Source organism: Enoplosus armatus, chromosome 7 (genome assembly GCF_043641665.1).
Source record: "Enoplosus armatus isolate fEnoArm2 chromosome 7, fEnoArm2.hap1, whole genome shotgun sequence".
Lineage (NCBI taxonomy): Eukaryota > Metazoa > Chordata > Actinopteri > Centrarchiformes > Enoplosidae > Enoplosus > Enoplosus armatus.
In genome coordinates, this window is record NC_092186.1 from 26222981 (window position 1) to 26239357 (window position 16377).

Consider the following 16377-nt stretch of genomic DNA (forward strand, 5'->3'; position numbering starts at 1 on the left):
AAAAAAAAAAAAAACACACTGGAGCCTACAATACAATATCTCGAGAAGGCATTAAGGAAATCTCAAATAAATATAAATAAATTAAAATCATATAAAAAGAATGGGTTAAAAACATAGAAATTCTGTTAAATACAGCCCCCCCCAAAAAAAGATCTCAGGTGAAAACAACAGTTCTTGCTCGTAGACAAAGACCGCATGGGTGCAGGAGGCGGGTACATTTTGTAAACAATGACGGACGGAAAGATGGACGAGCACGCAGACAGGTAGACACATTCACAAATCATTAGTGAGCAGAAAGGCCTGTTGGGGCTCTGTGGTGGTGGTGGTGGACTTGCTGTGTGGGGTGGGGAGGATGGGACTGGGGGAGGATGGGACTGGGGTTGGGGCCGAGGGAGGGGGGGGGGCTGTGGGAGAGCTGTGGGAGAGCTGGCACTTCTCAAATCCCTCCCAGGAAGTACGAGCATGCTGTGCTGTGTTTAAATATTATAGATGGAGGGGGGGGGGCCTTATTGGCAGTGCTGCTGTTGACCCCCACTGCATGTATCTGTTTGTTTGTGGGTTTCAGGAGGGCTGTGGCCGACCACCAGGGGGGGTGACTGGACAAGCACCAAATACTGTTGAGTGATCAATCAGTTTACATATGTTCCAACCCAGGAGAGGAGATCATCTGTCATGGAGCCAAGGCCTTCCTTTGTTAGCGCAGGTTCAGCCAGTAGGGAGGAACATGGACACCAAAACCCACCGGTACTGTAGATCACTGACTCCAGTCTTACTTGGTCTGGTATGACCAGTAATATTACCAGACTAGACTAGAACACTGTGTTTTAGCATCCACCGTTACTCTTATGATTGTCACTTGTCACTTGGACTGGCTCGCTTCAGGTGTTTGCATAGTGCAGACTATTGGGCCGAATGGAACACAACCGCCCCGCCCCCCCCCCCCCCCCCCCCCCCCCCCATTATCTGTTTATCTTTTTGCCAAGTGGGAGATACTGACTCAGAATTAGTAGAAGACGGGTCCCCCCTCCCCCCACTCGGCTGCTCATAATTATGGTCTATATGATAGTCTTTGGTAGTAGGCAGGTTTAGCATTGTGCTAACACTCAACATAGAATATGATAGTTTGAGCACTGGACTTGACAGGCAGTGTAGTGTATGCTAAACTGTTAGCATGGAGCCTATAAACAGCATACTGTGTAGCTGTGTCTAAATTCTTCATTCATGTAATAATACTACGGAGAGCACTACATGCAGTGTCAGTAGGATGTAAATGTAGTATTTGACAGTTGCAGATTTTCACAATCATACCGGCCAAAGTATGCTAGAAAACCAGGAGGGACAATATGGGCTAGAATTATTCATTATTATATGAAAATGTGTGTGTATTTCCCAGCAATATATAATAATAATAATAATTGCTGTAATGATACAATGAATTAAATCAACACGACCAGGACCTGGAAACACGTCAATTAAAATGAATTAATTGAGATTTTGGCTCAAATCAATACCATGAGCTGACGAGCTTCCTAGCGACTGTAGCTACCATTAGTGACGGTGTTTGCTGCGGGTGTGGTGATGGTGCTGACTGAAATCCCACCAAAAAAAGGATTGGAAAGCATCACAATCCACTGGTGCAACGGTCTCCCAACAGCCTGCAATCGCATACTAAAAACACCTTGTAAGTAACATCACTGCCTACAGCAGGCGAGGCAAAGTATTAGACGTCTATATTAGACTTTTTGTTAATTCAACTTAAGACTTATTTATCACTTCTAATGCAGAGACCCCTGAAGGGAATAACATGTGGAGCCAATGGCCCGCACACTAAGCAGCCCACTTCGATAATAAAATGTGTTCACTTCAAATTTTTAGAATGCAAATACGGAAGAGTTGGAGCCTTGGAAGTCGAAACAGAACTAGAGGTTGATTTAGTGTCCATGTTCTCCTCACTTACCAACAGAGCTATGTCGCCTTATCGCTGTCTTCTGGCTGAGCAGAATGAAGTTGAGTATCTTGAGGCAGAGGATCGAATGGAGGAGTAAAAGAGCCTTCGTGTTGAGTTCTCGGCTCCTAGCAAGTTGTGGCAGTGTAAAACGTGGGCCGTTGGCTGCCAATAACAAAAAAAAAAAAAAAAAAAAAAAACAATGTTGGACACAGCTTCACCTTTTCCACCTTGGTGTCTGAGGCACAAATCTAGCAGGATCGATCAGATGTAATAAAGTACTGATGGAAATGGTGCAGTTAGGCTTTACACGTTGTGAGATCTGGTGCTGAACCCTACGGATGCTGTGGATTACTTAGCCAGTGTGTGTGTGAGAGACTTTAAACACACGACATAACTCTTGGTTCGTGTTGAAGATGGTATTGTACACTGCAGAGGGGTGGGATACTGGGGTAAGACATAGTATGTAAGTGTGTGCATGTACTGATATGTGTGTTTCAATGTGTATGTGACACTGTGTGTGTGTGTGTGTGTGTGTGTGTTTAAGCAGGGGGGGGGGGGGGGGGGGGAATTAAGTTGGACTTAAAATGAACCTTTGAGGTCCTCGGACTCTTGAGTGTGCCGGTGGAAGTAACATAAGAATCCAACGGAAATGATGAGATCCCTGCTAATTTATCATACTGTATGTGTATACTGTATTAATGTACGTGAAGGCACACACAGTACTGTTATCGTATGAAAAACCTCGGAACTGAAACACTGGTGTTTTTCTCCTGTAAATGTCAGTACTACAAGGACTACAGCTACAGAAATAGAAAAAGAAAAAAAACCCAGCTGGTTGAACTCAAAATGTACAGTGGACAAACTCAAAACAAGGCAGTTTTTTTTTTGTTAGTTCCAGAAAAGTAAACATGTTGGAGAGGCAAGGTGTTCACCCAGCAGCAACAATGTGTGTGTATGATGTTCCTGTGCTGGGGGAGTGTGTAGGGGGCCTGTCATAGAGGGGGGGGGGGTTAAAGGGTGCGTAAGGGAGGCTGGGGGTAAAGTATGGATGCTGTGTGTCTGTGTGTGTGTGCGTGTGTGTGTGGTGGGGGGGCTATAGGATTCCATCCATGAAGCTGGTGTCCAGCCGCTGGATGAGCACCCGGATGAAGGACATCTCCTTGCGGGTGTTCTCGAAGATCACCCTGGGGTCGTCGGACTGGCAGCGCAGACAGTTGGGAGCCATGACCATGGCCAGGTTGTTCACGTCCATCTTGGTGATGGCCACGTTGGCAGGCTGGGCGAATACCTGCGCACACGTCGCACAGCAGAATGTTCGAACGGTTGCCTCAAGACATACAGCCTTTTTAATGCTTTCGGCAGTAATGTTTAAGGTATCATGGTTCATTTATTTGCCATTTTACAACATATATAAAAAATATGTAGCTTAGAATAGAATTAAAAAAACAATATATACAGTTAGTTGTATAGATATACTTATATACACATATATATGCCCAGAAAGTATATGCAGTATGTGCAATCAGTGTAAAGTTCCATGTCATGTGTTTATGGTGGAGGAAGATGGAAGAGTCTCACAGCCTGAGGAAAGAAGCGGCTCTCTAGTCTGGTGGTATGACAGCGGATACTTCTGTATCAGGGTGAACAGCCTGGGGCTGGGGGTGGGAGGTGGGTACTGTACGACGGAGTATCCAGGCCAGGCATAAGGGATTTTTTTTTATTTTGTATTTCGAGAATAAAGTCGAAATGTTGAGAATAATGACTCTTTCGTAGTATTATCTCTTAGTATCCTTTGGGCTCAGAGAATACAAGCTTTTTAAAATACATATGGTTTTGCATAATGTAAATACTAGATACTTGATCTGTGGCTAACATGCATCCGTCTCTTTAAGAACACTCGCGGCTGTGAGAGCTCTTTTGTAGCGGAGTGAAATCTCAGATATCGCAAAACTGGACAGGTGTGTCTGTGTCTGTGTGTGTGTGTGTGTGTGTTACCTGGAGGAAGCGGATGAGGTAGCAGAGCACCAGTTTGTTGATGTGTGGCAGGCCCAGCACCACATTAACAGCTGCCTCTGGGTTGTCATAGTGACTGATACACTCCTCATAAAACTCATGAGGGATCAGTGGCTCCTCCAGCTCCCTGTACCAGAGCTTCAGCAGAGACGCTGTGGGGTGGGGGGGGGGGGTGGGGCACAGAGATAGGGTGAGACCAAAGCACATTTAAAAACCCGTTTAAGGATTACATGAAGTCCTTCTGAACATTTGCTCTCCTATTACTGCAGGGCATCATCAGTTTGGGGTTGCAGAGAGTCCATGACAGCAGTCTGGAACCATAACCAGGTCCACATAAAACCAGCAGTAATTTCAGCGTGTTCATTGGTGTTCAGCAGCACTCTCTAGCAGTATGTGTGTGTGTGTTTACCTGGGATGTGCGGGTCTTCTAGTCCCGTGGGGATTTTCCATTGATCCACTTGCAGCTTGAGGGCATTGACCTCATCTATGTCCCCCGGTACCCTGGAGGTCAAAGGTCACAGGCTGGTTACACCTCCCCTCATCTTATCCAGCCTCAATCCCTGTCTTCTCCCTCTCTTTCTTTATGCCCTGGTTTCTACATAGCTTCTGTGTATAAACCTAAAATCTGGATCAGCTGGACTCACTCACCTGAAGATGCCCTCGGTCTGGTCTCCGTTGAGACCCAGGACCTCTTCAGAAAGGCGAGTCTGCACCCAGGGCAGCTGGCTGTCTGGATACCGCTCCTTCTGGAGCACCATCACCTCTTCCAGGGAGGAGCCGAACATGGAGGGACTGAAGATGGCGTTCCTGGCGTGCTTGATCTCCTCCGGACAAGGCTTCTGCAGGCCCTGAAGATAAGAGGCGCACACGGACACACAGAGGAGTTCATGTTAATACAGCGGGAGTAGACGGAGGGCAGCCTGAAGGATGTGGGAGGACGGTCAAATATTCAGATGCCATTGAGAGAAAAACGTTGTCCGTCGGCGGGACACGCGGCTCATTAACACGCTGTTAGAGGTTAGCAGGTTAGCACCAGTAAAACACCGTGGAGCCCTGAAAGTGACAAATGATCTCTGTCAGTGACCCGCTGAGATTCTGGCACTACATGCTGCACAGGCTCTGAGCCAAGCTGCTGCCTGCCAACACGCTCTCACACAGCGTCATACCCCAACAATTAAGGAATAATGGACATATGAGCAAAATTTGAATATAGAATATATTTCTGCTTTTAAAGGAGAAGTCTGTTGATATTCTGGATTTCTTAAACCAAACCCAAACCAACAATGAATGTATCCTACTAATAAGTATATTGTGTATCAAAGCCTGATATGTCTTTATTCCTTCTGTGCCATAGAGCTCCAAAAACTGTTCAAACCACATCAATGAGCCAATTCAAGTCAATTTCTATTCATGTAGCCCAACACATACACACACACCCACACAGTAATTTATTTTGACTCAGTCCCACATACACTGTCCTGCTGCCCCAAATACTCACTAGAGCACCAAATGTGGATTAATCCGCTGCTGAAAATAGTCCCCAAACAAATGCGCTATTTCCTCTTGGCCGAGTAGCTAAAAGCTACAATGAGCAGCTGTTTTAGGAAATGACTGAACCTTTTTTTTTTTAAATAAAACTATAAATCTGTGGGCTTCCTTTGAAAGATTTTGGACAATATGAAAATATAGAATAACACCAGACTGATGAGTTTTGTTGGTTTGACCTAAGCAGAAACAGCATAAAGCCTCTTACCTTCTTGGCTCCAGTCAGAGCAGCTTTTGTCAGTTTCCTGTAGCAGTATTTAGCATAGCTGCTAATGGCCACTCCTGGAGCAACAGTGAAAAGAAGACAGATTTACAATATTAGAAGATTTCCCACTCTGTCATGTTTTGTATACATATACTGGTTCAACAGAAACAATTCCATTCAGTTCAGGTAGTTGGAATTAGTTCATAAGGGCAGGGTCAGAGGTGAAGCAAGCAGGGCTGCAGAGGAGTGGAGTCGGCGACCCAGAGGCCAGATTACAAATTAATCCACATTCATTTAATTAAATCAGCCTGATTGTCTGGATATTCTGGGGAAAAAAATCCACAAAGTAGCTTTACAAAAGGTTTACGGGCGGTTACCATGGAAATGATATCCGTCCCGACTAAGCCTGAAGGTGAAGTGAAGTCTGAAAAGTAGCCACTTTTCAGTCTGAGCTTCCCCCTCGGGGGTTAACCAGTGTTAGAAACTTTCAACCAGAGTGAAACGTGGCCTGTATTAAAACACATCTTATTGGTTTACTGCGAGTATATTAAATATATCAAAGGTAATAAACCATTTTAGGAGCTTTAGCCTCATTCAAGCTCACAACATTACATTTTGGTCAGCTGATGAGAGAAACCTATTGTTCATTCTATTCACCTGTAGGGGGAAGCAGAGCACCAGTAAGTACAGCTTTAGCGTGACATTACTGCACAGAGCAGAAAACAGGAAGCGCTTTAAAAATGCACTGTAAAGGAGTTTATTGCTTATTCAATACAGATCCTTCTACAACAACTGATATTCTACGTGGCATTTGGGTTTGCAGGTCATTAATTTTTCTGTTTAACATGAGAGTAGTAAATGGGCTGAAGATATTTGTTCGATTGTATATCTGTATCAGTTTCCCTATTATCTGATATTTCATCCTGGATGTCCCCAAAGACCTTCAGTGCGGGTCAGATCAATACCACGGAAAGTCATCTACTCACTAGTCCGCCTTTACAGCCTCGCTGAGTTTATACTCTATATCTGTCTATACAGTTGCTCATAAGTTTACATACCCTGGCAGAATTTGTGAAATGTTGTCCATTTTTTCAGAAAATATGTTTGATCATGGAAAAACTTTTCTTTCATTCAGGGGTAGTGGTCAGACGAAGTTATTTATCATCACGCAATTGTATTTGCTCTTTTTAAATCATGACAAGTAGAATCACCCAAACAGCCCTGATCAAAAGTATACATACCCTTGAAGTTTTGGCCTGATAATATGCAGACAAATTGACACAAACAGGTTTAAATGGCTAGTAAGGGAGAAGGTAGTTGAACTTTATAAAACAGGAAAGATATCCAAACATTTGAGAATGCCAATCAGTTGTGTTCAAACTCTGATAAAAAAAAAGTGGAAAATAAGGGGTTCTGTTGATACCAAGCCACGGTCAGGTACACCAACAAAAATTTCAGCCACAACTGCCAGGAAAATTGTTCAGGATGCAAAGAAAAACCCACGAATAACTTCAGCTGACACACAGACTTCTACTTACTTACTTAGTTACTACGCCAGTGCCACAAAACAGCCCACTTACAAGATGCTAAACAGCACCTGGACAAGCCTCAAAGCTTCTGGAACAAAATCATTTGGAGTGATGAGACTAAGATTGAACTTTATGGTCACAACCATAAACGTTATGTTTGGAGGGGCGTCAACAAATGCCTATGATGATTAAGTACACCATCCCTACTGCGAAGCATGGAGGTGGATCTCTGATGTTTTTTGGGGGGGGTGTGAGCTACAGCGGCACAGGGAATTTGGTCAAATTTGATGGCAAGATGAATGCAACATGTTATCAGAAAATACTGGAGGACAATTTGCACTCATCAGCCCAGAAGCTGCGCATGGGACGCACTTCGACTTTCCAACATGACAATGATCCAAAACACAAGGCCAAGTCGACCCGTCTTTGGCTACAGCAGAAAAAAAGTGAAGGTTCTGGAGTGGCCATCACAGTCTCCTGACCTCAATATCATTGAGCCACTTTGGGGAGATCTCAAAACGTGGAGTTCACGCAAGACAGCCCAAGAATTTACAGGACCTGGAAGCTTTTTGCCAAGAAGAATGGGCAGCTTTACCATCTGAGAAAATAAAGGGCCTCATCCGCAACTATCCCAAAAGACTACAAGCTGTCGTTGATGCTAAAGGGCGCAATACACAGTATTAAGAACTAAGGGTATGCAAACTTTTTTGAACAGGGACCATCTCAGTATTTTCTCTATTGTTGTGCTTTATTTAATGATTGTTTTTTAGATGCCTCATAGTTTAGTTTGAATCCCATTTTAAAATTAAAATAAATTTATTTTGCCCGATCATTCATGTTTTCATTAAAGAATGGTACACATTTTTACAAATTCTGCCAGGGTATGTAAACTTCTGAGCACCACTGTATATCTATATCGATCTATATTCTCTTCAAAGTGAAGCTTAGTGGTGGTGACGTTGAAGTAATGCGACCGTGCTGTAGTTTGTTTTGTTTTTAACCAGGGCGATGCTAACTTCTGGGTCATCCCTGCAACACTCTATAACAACGCATTAGACTCGACCCTGTCTCCTAAAGGTTATGTTTATATTCTACTAATTTGCAAGAGCAGATATGTTTGGAAAGAAACGTACAGATTGTGATGAACATTTTTATGGTTCTGTTCAGGCAACTCAAAGCGCTTTCTAAAGGGTTGGGGATGATGGTGGTCCTGTTTAAAGTGGCTATAATCAATATTTGTTGTGTGTATGTGTGTGTGTGTCACTCCCTCACCCTTGGTGTCGTTGAGGGGGTCCATGTGTCGGTAGATGTAGCCCTCCAGGTAGGTGTGAAAGCGGGGTGTGGGGGGGAAGAAGGCAAGGCAGATGGCCATGAGCTCCCAGCCCCGCTCCAGGCTGTCGTAGCGGAAGTTCTCCGTGGTTTGACGACACAGCTGGATGTAGAGCTCATCGCGCAGACCCTGGTTACTCCACCCACGCACCACCACCTTGACAGAGACGAGCAGGGAGCCAGGTGAGTTCCGGGGGAGTACGGCTTTCTTTCTTCTGTTCATGAAAACTCATGACTGCAGTTGCTGATTAAACTTACGGATCATTTTGGAGGCTATAGTTAGAAATGTATTGCTAACAGAACAAATGGTTGACTAAATATTAGAAATATTTACTGCCGATTCACCTACAGAAACCTTGCAGATGCTTTTCTACCCAGGAGCTTTTTCAGTCATCCACCTCACGAGGATATTCATGTGTTTTCTTCTTACACGTGTAACTCAAGTGTGTGCCAAAATGCGGGTGACCTACACTCAATGCTGTGCCTGAACGCATCCTGTGTTGACACTGGAAGGAGGATTGACGATGCGTTACGACTTTTACTTCCAGGTAGTCACGTTTGATCGACTTCTCTGTACCCGCTATATCAACTGTGCAGTGTTTTTTCGATGTTTGAAGCTGCATTGCTCAATTGTTGGCCACTAGGGGGCAGAAAAACACTGAAACAAGATGACAGATGACACGGTCACTACTACTTTTACAGCTGCCCTCATTGATAACAATGGCTCAGATCATTATGTGCAAAGTTAGTGAGTAGCTGGTGAACACAGCAAGTTATTTAGCAGCTAAAGACAGATTTTGCCCTCAGCAGAGACCAAAAACAGTTAAAAGTTAGTGTCAAAAGAGAGTGCTGAATGAATGAATGCTAATGTTGCTCAGCATCTGGCTGGATGAGTAAATAGGCAAGTGTTGGTGATCATATGTCAATGCTGTGTTTACAGCTTGTTTTCCGCAGGTCCAAAGTGGCCAAAAACCCAACTGATGCAAGTTTAAATCAGCTAACATGTTGGCAAACACTTGCCTACTTAAGATATTCAGCAGACGCAGAGCAGCATTATCATTCATTTGTGATTCCACCTGATGACTGCGAGGCCAATAGTCACTCTCCTTTTTTTTAGAGAAAAATATCTGGGGTCTGTATCTTGCTAGTTGCTCAGCTATGCTAACCACCTTTGTCTGTCTGCTGCTACTTGCTGATGTTTCATCAAAATCTGCTTCAATATGTTATTTTCTCTTTTGTCCAAGAACACTTGGCAATACCACTGGAATACCAGGAGGAAGCTTGAAAATGCTCTGGGACCCTCATTTATAACAGGGTTAGGGTTAGGGTTAGCATACGATGCCCACTCACAGTCACGGGCCCCTCCAGAAGGTCTGCCTAACCCTTACCCTGATATTAACCCTGAAAAATCCTCATTCCTTTCCCCTCAACCACATTAGCTAACTGGTGGAGAGACTGCATACATTTATTTTAATAGTATTGTACTACAATTCAAATTTTTGTAATTGTGGAGCGTAGTGGGCTCAAGTTGACTGTGATTTATAAAACGGCATTTCTGTGCAAGCGTGCTTCCTCACAGTTTTATAATTTTTTTTTGTATTTTCAGTAGATGTACACTTTTGCAATAGATTTTCTAAATGGGGCCCCTGGTGATTTAAAAACTTCCCGTCAAAGTCACACTGAACAAGGACACGGTCCGAAGCCTCCTGTACACTTCAGCAGTCCTGCAGCGAGGAGGAGAGTTAAATGATCCTGGTTCAGTTATCTGCGGACGTTGCATAACACTTTCTTTACAGACTCCATACCAGTTATTTCCCAATGCAGGTGTCTACCATCTTAGGCTTGGAGTCCTAATGTAACTCTGCCTGAAAAGGTCAGGTTCGGGACCAAGGTCATCTTGGAAAAGTAAAAATCTCTACAGAGGTGAAACATGAAGGATTAGTGAGAATGACTGCTTCTGTTGAGTGAGACCTCCAGGTTAGACCCTGAGCCAGGACAGAGCAAGTGGTTCAAGGCTGGCCACAAACCTCCAGCGCCACAGAGAGGGGGTCGATCTTGGAGCGACGGTCTCCCATGTAGGTCTGGATGAGCTTAAAGATGTCCACTGCTTCCCTCTTCACGGAGCGGTCTGAGGTCACGATCATGGGCTTCTTGATGGGCTCGCTGCTCCAGGCCAGCATGTTGGCGATGGACACCTTTCTTCTGAACAGACCCTGAGAGAGAGCCAGCAAGGGATGGAGAGAAACACAAGAGCAACAGAAAGAGGGTTAGAGGAAAGATGTCTCCCTCCTACTATTTTCATTTACCTGCTACGAAAAGTCTCGTATTGTCTTACAGGCAAGTTAGATATTGAGTTAATCAAGAACATGTTACAAAACGTGTTTGTTATAAATCTGAACATAAAAAACACCGTTATAGAACAGTCATACAAATAATGTGTGAACTCAGTGAGAGTTTTGGTGAAACTGACAGTGACTATGGACTTATAACTAATAAATAATAGAGTGCTGAAGGAGCGAGTCCTAAAACTCAAAAATCCCCTCGTCTGGAGGTCAGTGGGTTTCTTGAATGGGTGTTTGGTTAGATGCCTGAAATAAGGTCTGTGGTTAACACAAGCTTATTTCAACGTTTTGTTCTACGACATAAAATACGTCAGTAGATACCCCCCCACTGGTGATTTTTGAAGCTTTTACGTGTCTTAAAAAAGGCGGTTGCTAACAAGCGGCTAAATGAGACTACAGAGGTTGTCGCGTACATTAAACATCTTCATGCCGAACACGGAAGGTCATCTACTCACTAGTCCGCCTTTACAGCCTCGCTGTGTTTATACTCTATATCTATCCGCTCCCACTTCATGTGTCCCACCCGTGCACATGTTGCATGGATCACCACAGCAACAGCGCAAGGAGGGGTTACACCCGGGCACGACAGGACCAGGATGATTGTTATGTAGACTCACAGCAAAACACAATCATGGGTTCAGAGCGCTGCTCTCTGGTGGGACGAGGGTTAAAACATACATTTAAAAAATGTGGCAAAGAGGACTACAGAGTGTATCGCCCCTTGAGCAAATGTAACACTGAAAAAAGGTGCTGATCAGCAGCCAACGGGAGACAGTTGTAATATGTGAAATGCTTTGAAAGTGTGGCGACACACAGCTGACAGAAACAATGTCTGGAAAAAAAAACCTTGCCCAGATTAAGACCCCAATTCATGCCTCTTGGGCGGATTGGATAGTTTTCTAACGTGTAAATGGGGCCTACGATGAAAAATCACAGATCGTAGAAGACAGACAGATATAGGACATCATACAGACGAAAGTAAATGGCAATCCACCATGGGAAACACATCATTCTTTTTCAAGCTTTCAAATTCTTTCAAACAGCATAATCACTACTCTGAGCTGTAATACTAGCGATCTAAAACTCTATTACGGTCGTACTATTTCATGTAAGAAACGAGTACATATGTGCACAAGTTTTGAGAAACTAAGTAAATAAGATATTGCTGAATAGATCACGAAAGACTAAACTTTGGAGGAATGTTCCTACACTTTACATGAAAACATGAAGGGATCCATCAAGGTATGGGAACCAGTCATAAGCACACAGGATCCCTCTGGGCTGGACTTCCTCCTCCTAATTAACGTTCCCATGAACAAACTATGACCTGGCTGTAGAATATTTATTGTAGTCCTGTCAAAACGTGGCTTTTTTTGAGGGCTTTTTGTCAGGTAGATGTTGCATAAATATTAAGACTGACTTAAAACTACAGTAGGCAATATTGTTGAATTATAATTTCAGTTGTAATTTTGACCATTGCATGTCACTAACAATATTTAACTGAAGGGCTCCTTTTTTGTATTTAGTCTTTTAAAAAACTGGACCAGGTCTGGATCAAACAACCAATCAGGGTAATCCGGGGTTTTGATTCCTCTCCTTCAACCGTTTTGATTCACACTCCAATCCAGAAGGTGGAGCCTTCTGTAGAACTCCCCCCCTCGTTTGCACAGAGTCGATGTGATTGGCCAGTTGGTTGTTTGATTCAGACCTGGTCCAGTTTTTTTAAAATGAGTTATTTCAACCAAAATCATAATTCAATAATATTGCCTTCTGTAGCTTTAATTTGAGGCAGGAAAGTTAGCCACCTCTCCCCTGGGTAAGCCTGAGGGGAGTTAGAACGTCAGTCGGAAGACACAAAGACAGTTGAATTCATGCTGTTTACCTTTTCAGGTATTTTCTCCCATACTTGGTGTTGAGTCTTGAGTTGATGAAAACTACTAAATAACACACTTTTTTTTGACAGCATTGTATTCGTCAAGTAGACATCGGGTTTCAGCAGGTGCGAAAATATATCGACCTTCCGCCGCTAAGTGTCGCCGCTAGGTCTCGACACAAGGTCTGAAGGCCCGCGAGATGTGGTTGAAAGCTTCCCAAACATCCGAGGTGGACCTTGCGTTTGCTAATTCATGTATTATGTTTTGAGTGGGGAAACCTGATTAGTGATCAGCTGATTCACTGAAAGGTTTAACAGACTGCCGTAACACGTGGAAGTAGATTCATGTACAGTATGTGACATATGTTGAAACTCAATAAACCAAGTGGTCAGATAAAGGTGACGTGACATGACCATGTCTTTCTACTACAGGACACTTAGGCCTGAGAATAAACTATTTAAAGACATCCCACAACGTTCTGGAGACAATTTTATAAATAGCAAAGACAGAAATACCAACAAAAGACCTGAATGGAAAAAGAGACAGGCGCATTGTGATGTGTATGATGTCATGCAAATATATTCAAAGTCAGACACACACATCCTCTGGAAGTACCTGTGTGTGTTTGTTGAAGTGCTTAGACGCCCAGTTCTCGATGTCGGTCTCTGAAGAGGGCTTTCTCAGGGTGAATTCTGGGAAAATGCCACAGCTGGCGCTCGGCATCATATTCCTGGCATTTCGGCTGGCCTCAAACTGGGCACAGGCTCCGAGGTCCTCCGACTGACAGGTGAGGAAACAGAGAGAGGAGGAAAGACAGGGACGGAGAGAGGGAACAGAACACGTCATTCATCTCTGTGCTGCTACTGCGAAACATTCAGAGTGGCCCGAGAGCTGGAAGTTTCTTCAGTGCTCAGAGGGAGCTGACCAGGATTAATACTGACGTGCTAAGACGTCAATATCCACAAGGTTATTTCACTGCGACAAAGGGCCCATTTGTTCCTCAGTGAAATAACAATCTGAAGTAGCAGCTGTGGATCAACAAAGAAAGGACGCAAGAAAAGTTATTCAAAGACGAACATCACGACTGCAGGAGCCTTTTATGGTGTCCTCCATGGAGGACAGCAAACAAGTCAACAATCTGCCTATTGGATTATGAGATAGTTAGGTGTGCAAATGAAAATGTTGACCTGACCGTAACAAGTACAGTACAGGGACGCTCATCCACCCGCTCAGTCTGTATAAGTTATTGGAGCGCTCTGCTCAGGAACTACTCTAGTTAACTACTCTAAAACGGCTTGTTTCAGACAGAGAGGGGGGGGGGGTGAACTGGGAACTGAGGGGCTGCAGAAAGGGCCAGGAGAAGATAAATAAGGACTTTTTTTCAACTGTGAATCATGCAAAGTTACTCTAGTGGAGTCCCAGAATAAAAATATAGAGCTGAAACGAGCATGATGTGGGACCTTTAAAGGTGGATGCTGCTCAGCAGATTCCTCCCTTCACACTCTCAGCTTTGAACTGTTTAAACTGAAGCATTGCATTGCTGAATTTAAAAAGGAAGAGAAGGCAAGAGAAAATGTAGTAGAGGAAGACAGAGAGAGGAGTGACAAGCCTATTTCCCTCCTGGCTAAGTGCTTTCCAGCCCTCTTATTTCCTCTGGGTCTCTGAGGGCTCCGATAAAGGCACATGTCATATCAACCAGCGCTCATGTGTTCTTTTCACGTCGGCCTCTTTACAACGTTTACCTTTTTTTTGTATGTGAATATAGGTTGGTTGTGTGTTAGGCAAACTAACAGTGCTCTCAGTGCTAGAACCGATCATCCCATCACACATCTTCAGAGTCATCTTCAGAGTCGACCCCTTCGACTCTGATGAAGATTTACTCAAGTGTTCCTTCGGTGTTCAGTGGGGGGAAGAATAAAAAAAGGCCAATACTAGAAACCAGCATTACCCGCATTTCGGGGCACAAATTGTGTCTCCTCCAAGCCGTGCATTGCACTAAATGCACCGGATCAACATATGTGTGTCAGTGCGGATGACTGCAGCAAAGCCCCGTCCTCATAGGGTCTCTCCGTGTTCAGCTCTCAGCGCTTCAAAGTCAGCCTTATTTTACTGGTTACTGATTGCTTTAAACCCATAAAAGAACTGCGTTAAATTACTGCTGATGCAAACTGAACATTTCCTGCTGCTGCTTCACATTAAAAGCTTTCCACCATCAAACCAGAGGGAGGCTTTAATTGTGAAGCCGCTACAGAAATGCAATGTATTTGTCACAGTGTTGGCAGAAATGTGTTCAATCAGAGCAGAACTACTCACTAAATACTGGTCAACACAAAAAGATACGGACATCTCACCTCAAGGTCCATTTAGTAGCTGTTCTGGAGCTTTTGATTGTACTCTTATCGCATGGATCTTCAGTCAGTAGACTTTGCCCAGTTGCCATGGCAATGTAGATGTTCAATTTTCCATTTTCACTGAGCAATTGAAGTCTGAACATCTACATTTCCATAACAACTGGGCCATTCTATTTGTCGATGAAGCACATGTGATATAAAAGCAACGGTGAGGCATTTCAGGTACTGGGTGTATTATGTCATGATGTGCATACACTGCTGGAAGATGGCGTGTAATTATAACACAGTTAAAGCAGGTGCAATAACCAAATTTGGTCATCCTTTATTTTACTATTCTAGGTGTGTGTTTACTGTATGTGTGTGTGTTCCCTGAGCAGGGTGCTACTGAAGGTGCAGTGATTGGTGTGTCACTGGACCAGGCAGCAGTGTGACTGTTATATAATCCAATCTGAGGCTCAGCACCTGACTGGGCTCTTCACTGATGGTGTGTGTGCGTGTGTGTGTGTGTGTGTATGAGGGGGGTTGGGGGGGGACTGCTGCAGTGTGAGTGATGGCTGTCGTTCCAGGTCACAGATTACACTGTAAACACAGACACTCTGCAGAAATGAACACTCTGAAAATGGTTCAAAACATCGGCCGACTTCATACCTGCATGATGTCCAATAACATCATGGTGTTCTAGAATTCGCATCTGCTATATACTACATTAATCAATAATCTTACATCTTAGTTTCGATCTTTTAAATACTGGATCTCCAATGATTTTTGAATTGTTTGCAAATTGATGTTTTATTGAATGTCACCTTTCTCCACTGTAATGGCTGAAATCACTTCGTAATACAGTGCTGCAGGGATGATGTATTTTTGTAGGCAAACCCGGAAGTTAGCTTCACCCTTGCTCCCTCAACAAAAGGCTAATGGGATCCATGGGATTTTGGATTATTGCAGAAAATAAGTTCTGTGGCAAAACAAAAGTTTATGATACTTACACGTTTTGTTCAGCAAGATAATCTTCACTAATGAACACCACTTTCATGATTTTTGAAGCGTAAATGGAATCGCCAGAAGTAAAAAGCTGACGTTAGGCTACAAAGGAACTACAGCACGGTCGCATTACTTCAACGTCACCACCACTGAGCTTCACTTTGAAGAGAATATAGATAGATATAGATAAAGTATAAACACAACAAGGCTGTAAAGGCGGACAAGTGAGTAGATGACTTTCCGTGTTTGTCAGGAAG

General features: G+C 43.7%; 1 protein-coding gene across 1 annotated transcript in view; it reads right to left on the reverse strand.

The window, feature by feature from the left end:
• Positions 1 to 3041: 3041 nt before the first annotated feature.
• Positions 3042 to 16377, reverse strand: part of arhgap39 (Rho GTPase activating protein 39) — a 92984-nt gene continuing 79648 nt past the window's right edge. Inside the window, exons 4-11 of the mRNA XM_070908987.1 lie at positions 13401 to 13565; positions 10597 to 10782; positions 8513 to 8726; positions 5715 to 5788; positions 4610 to 4809; positions 4371 to 4462; positions 3944 to 4113; positions 3042 to 3236 (exon numbers count right to left, since the gene is read on the reverse strand). Coding sequence (XP_070765088.1) covers positions 3042 to 3236; positions 3944 to 4113; positions 4371 to 4462; positions 4610 to 4809; positions 5715 to 5788; positions 8513 to 8726; positions 10597 to 10782; positions 13401 to 13565 — 1296 coding nt within the window. The remainder of the gene's footprint in view (positions 3237 to 3943; positions 4114 to 4370; positions 4463 to 4609; positions 4810 to 5714; positions 5789 to 8512; positions 8727 to 10596; positions 10783 to 13400; positions 13566 to 16377) is intronic.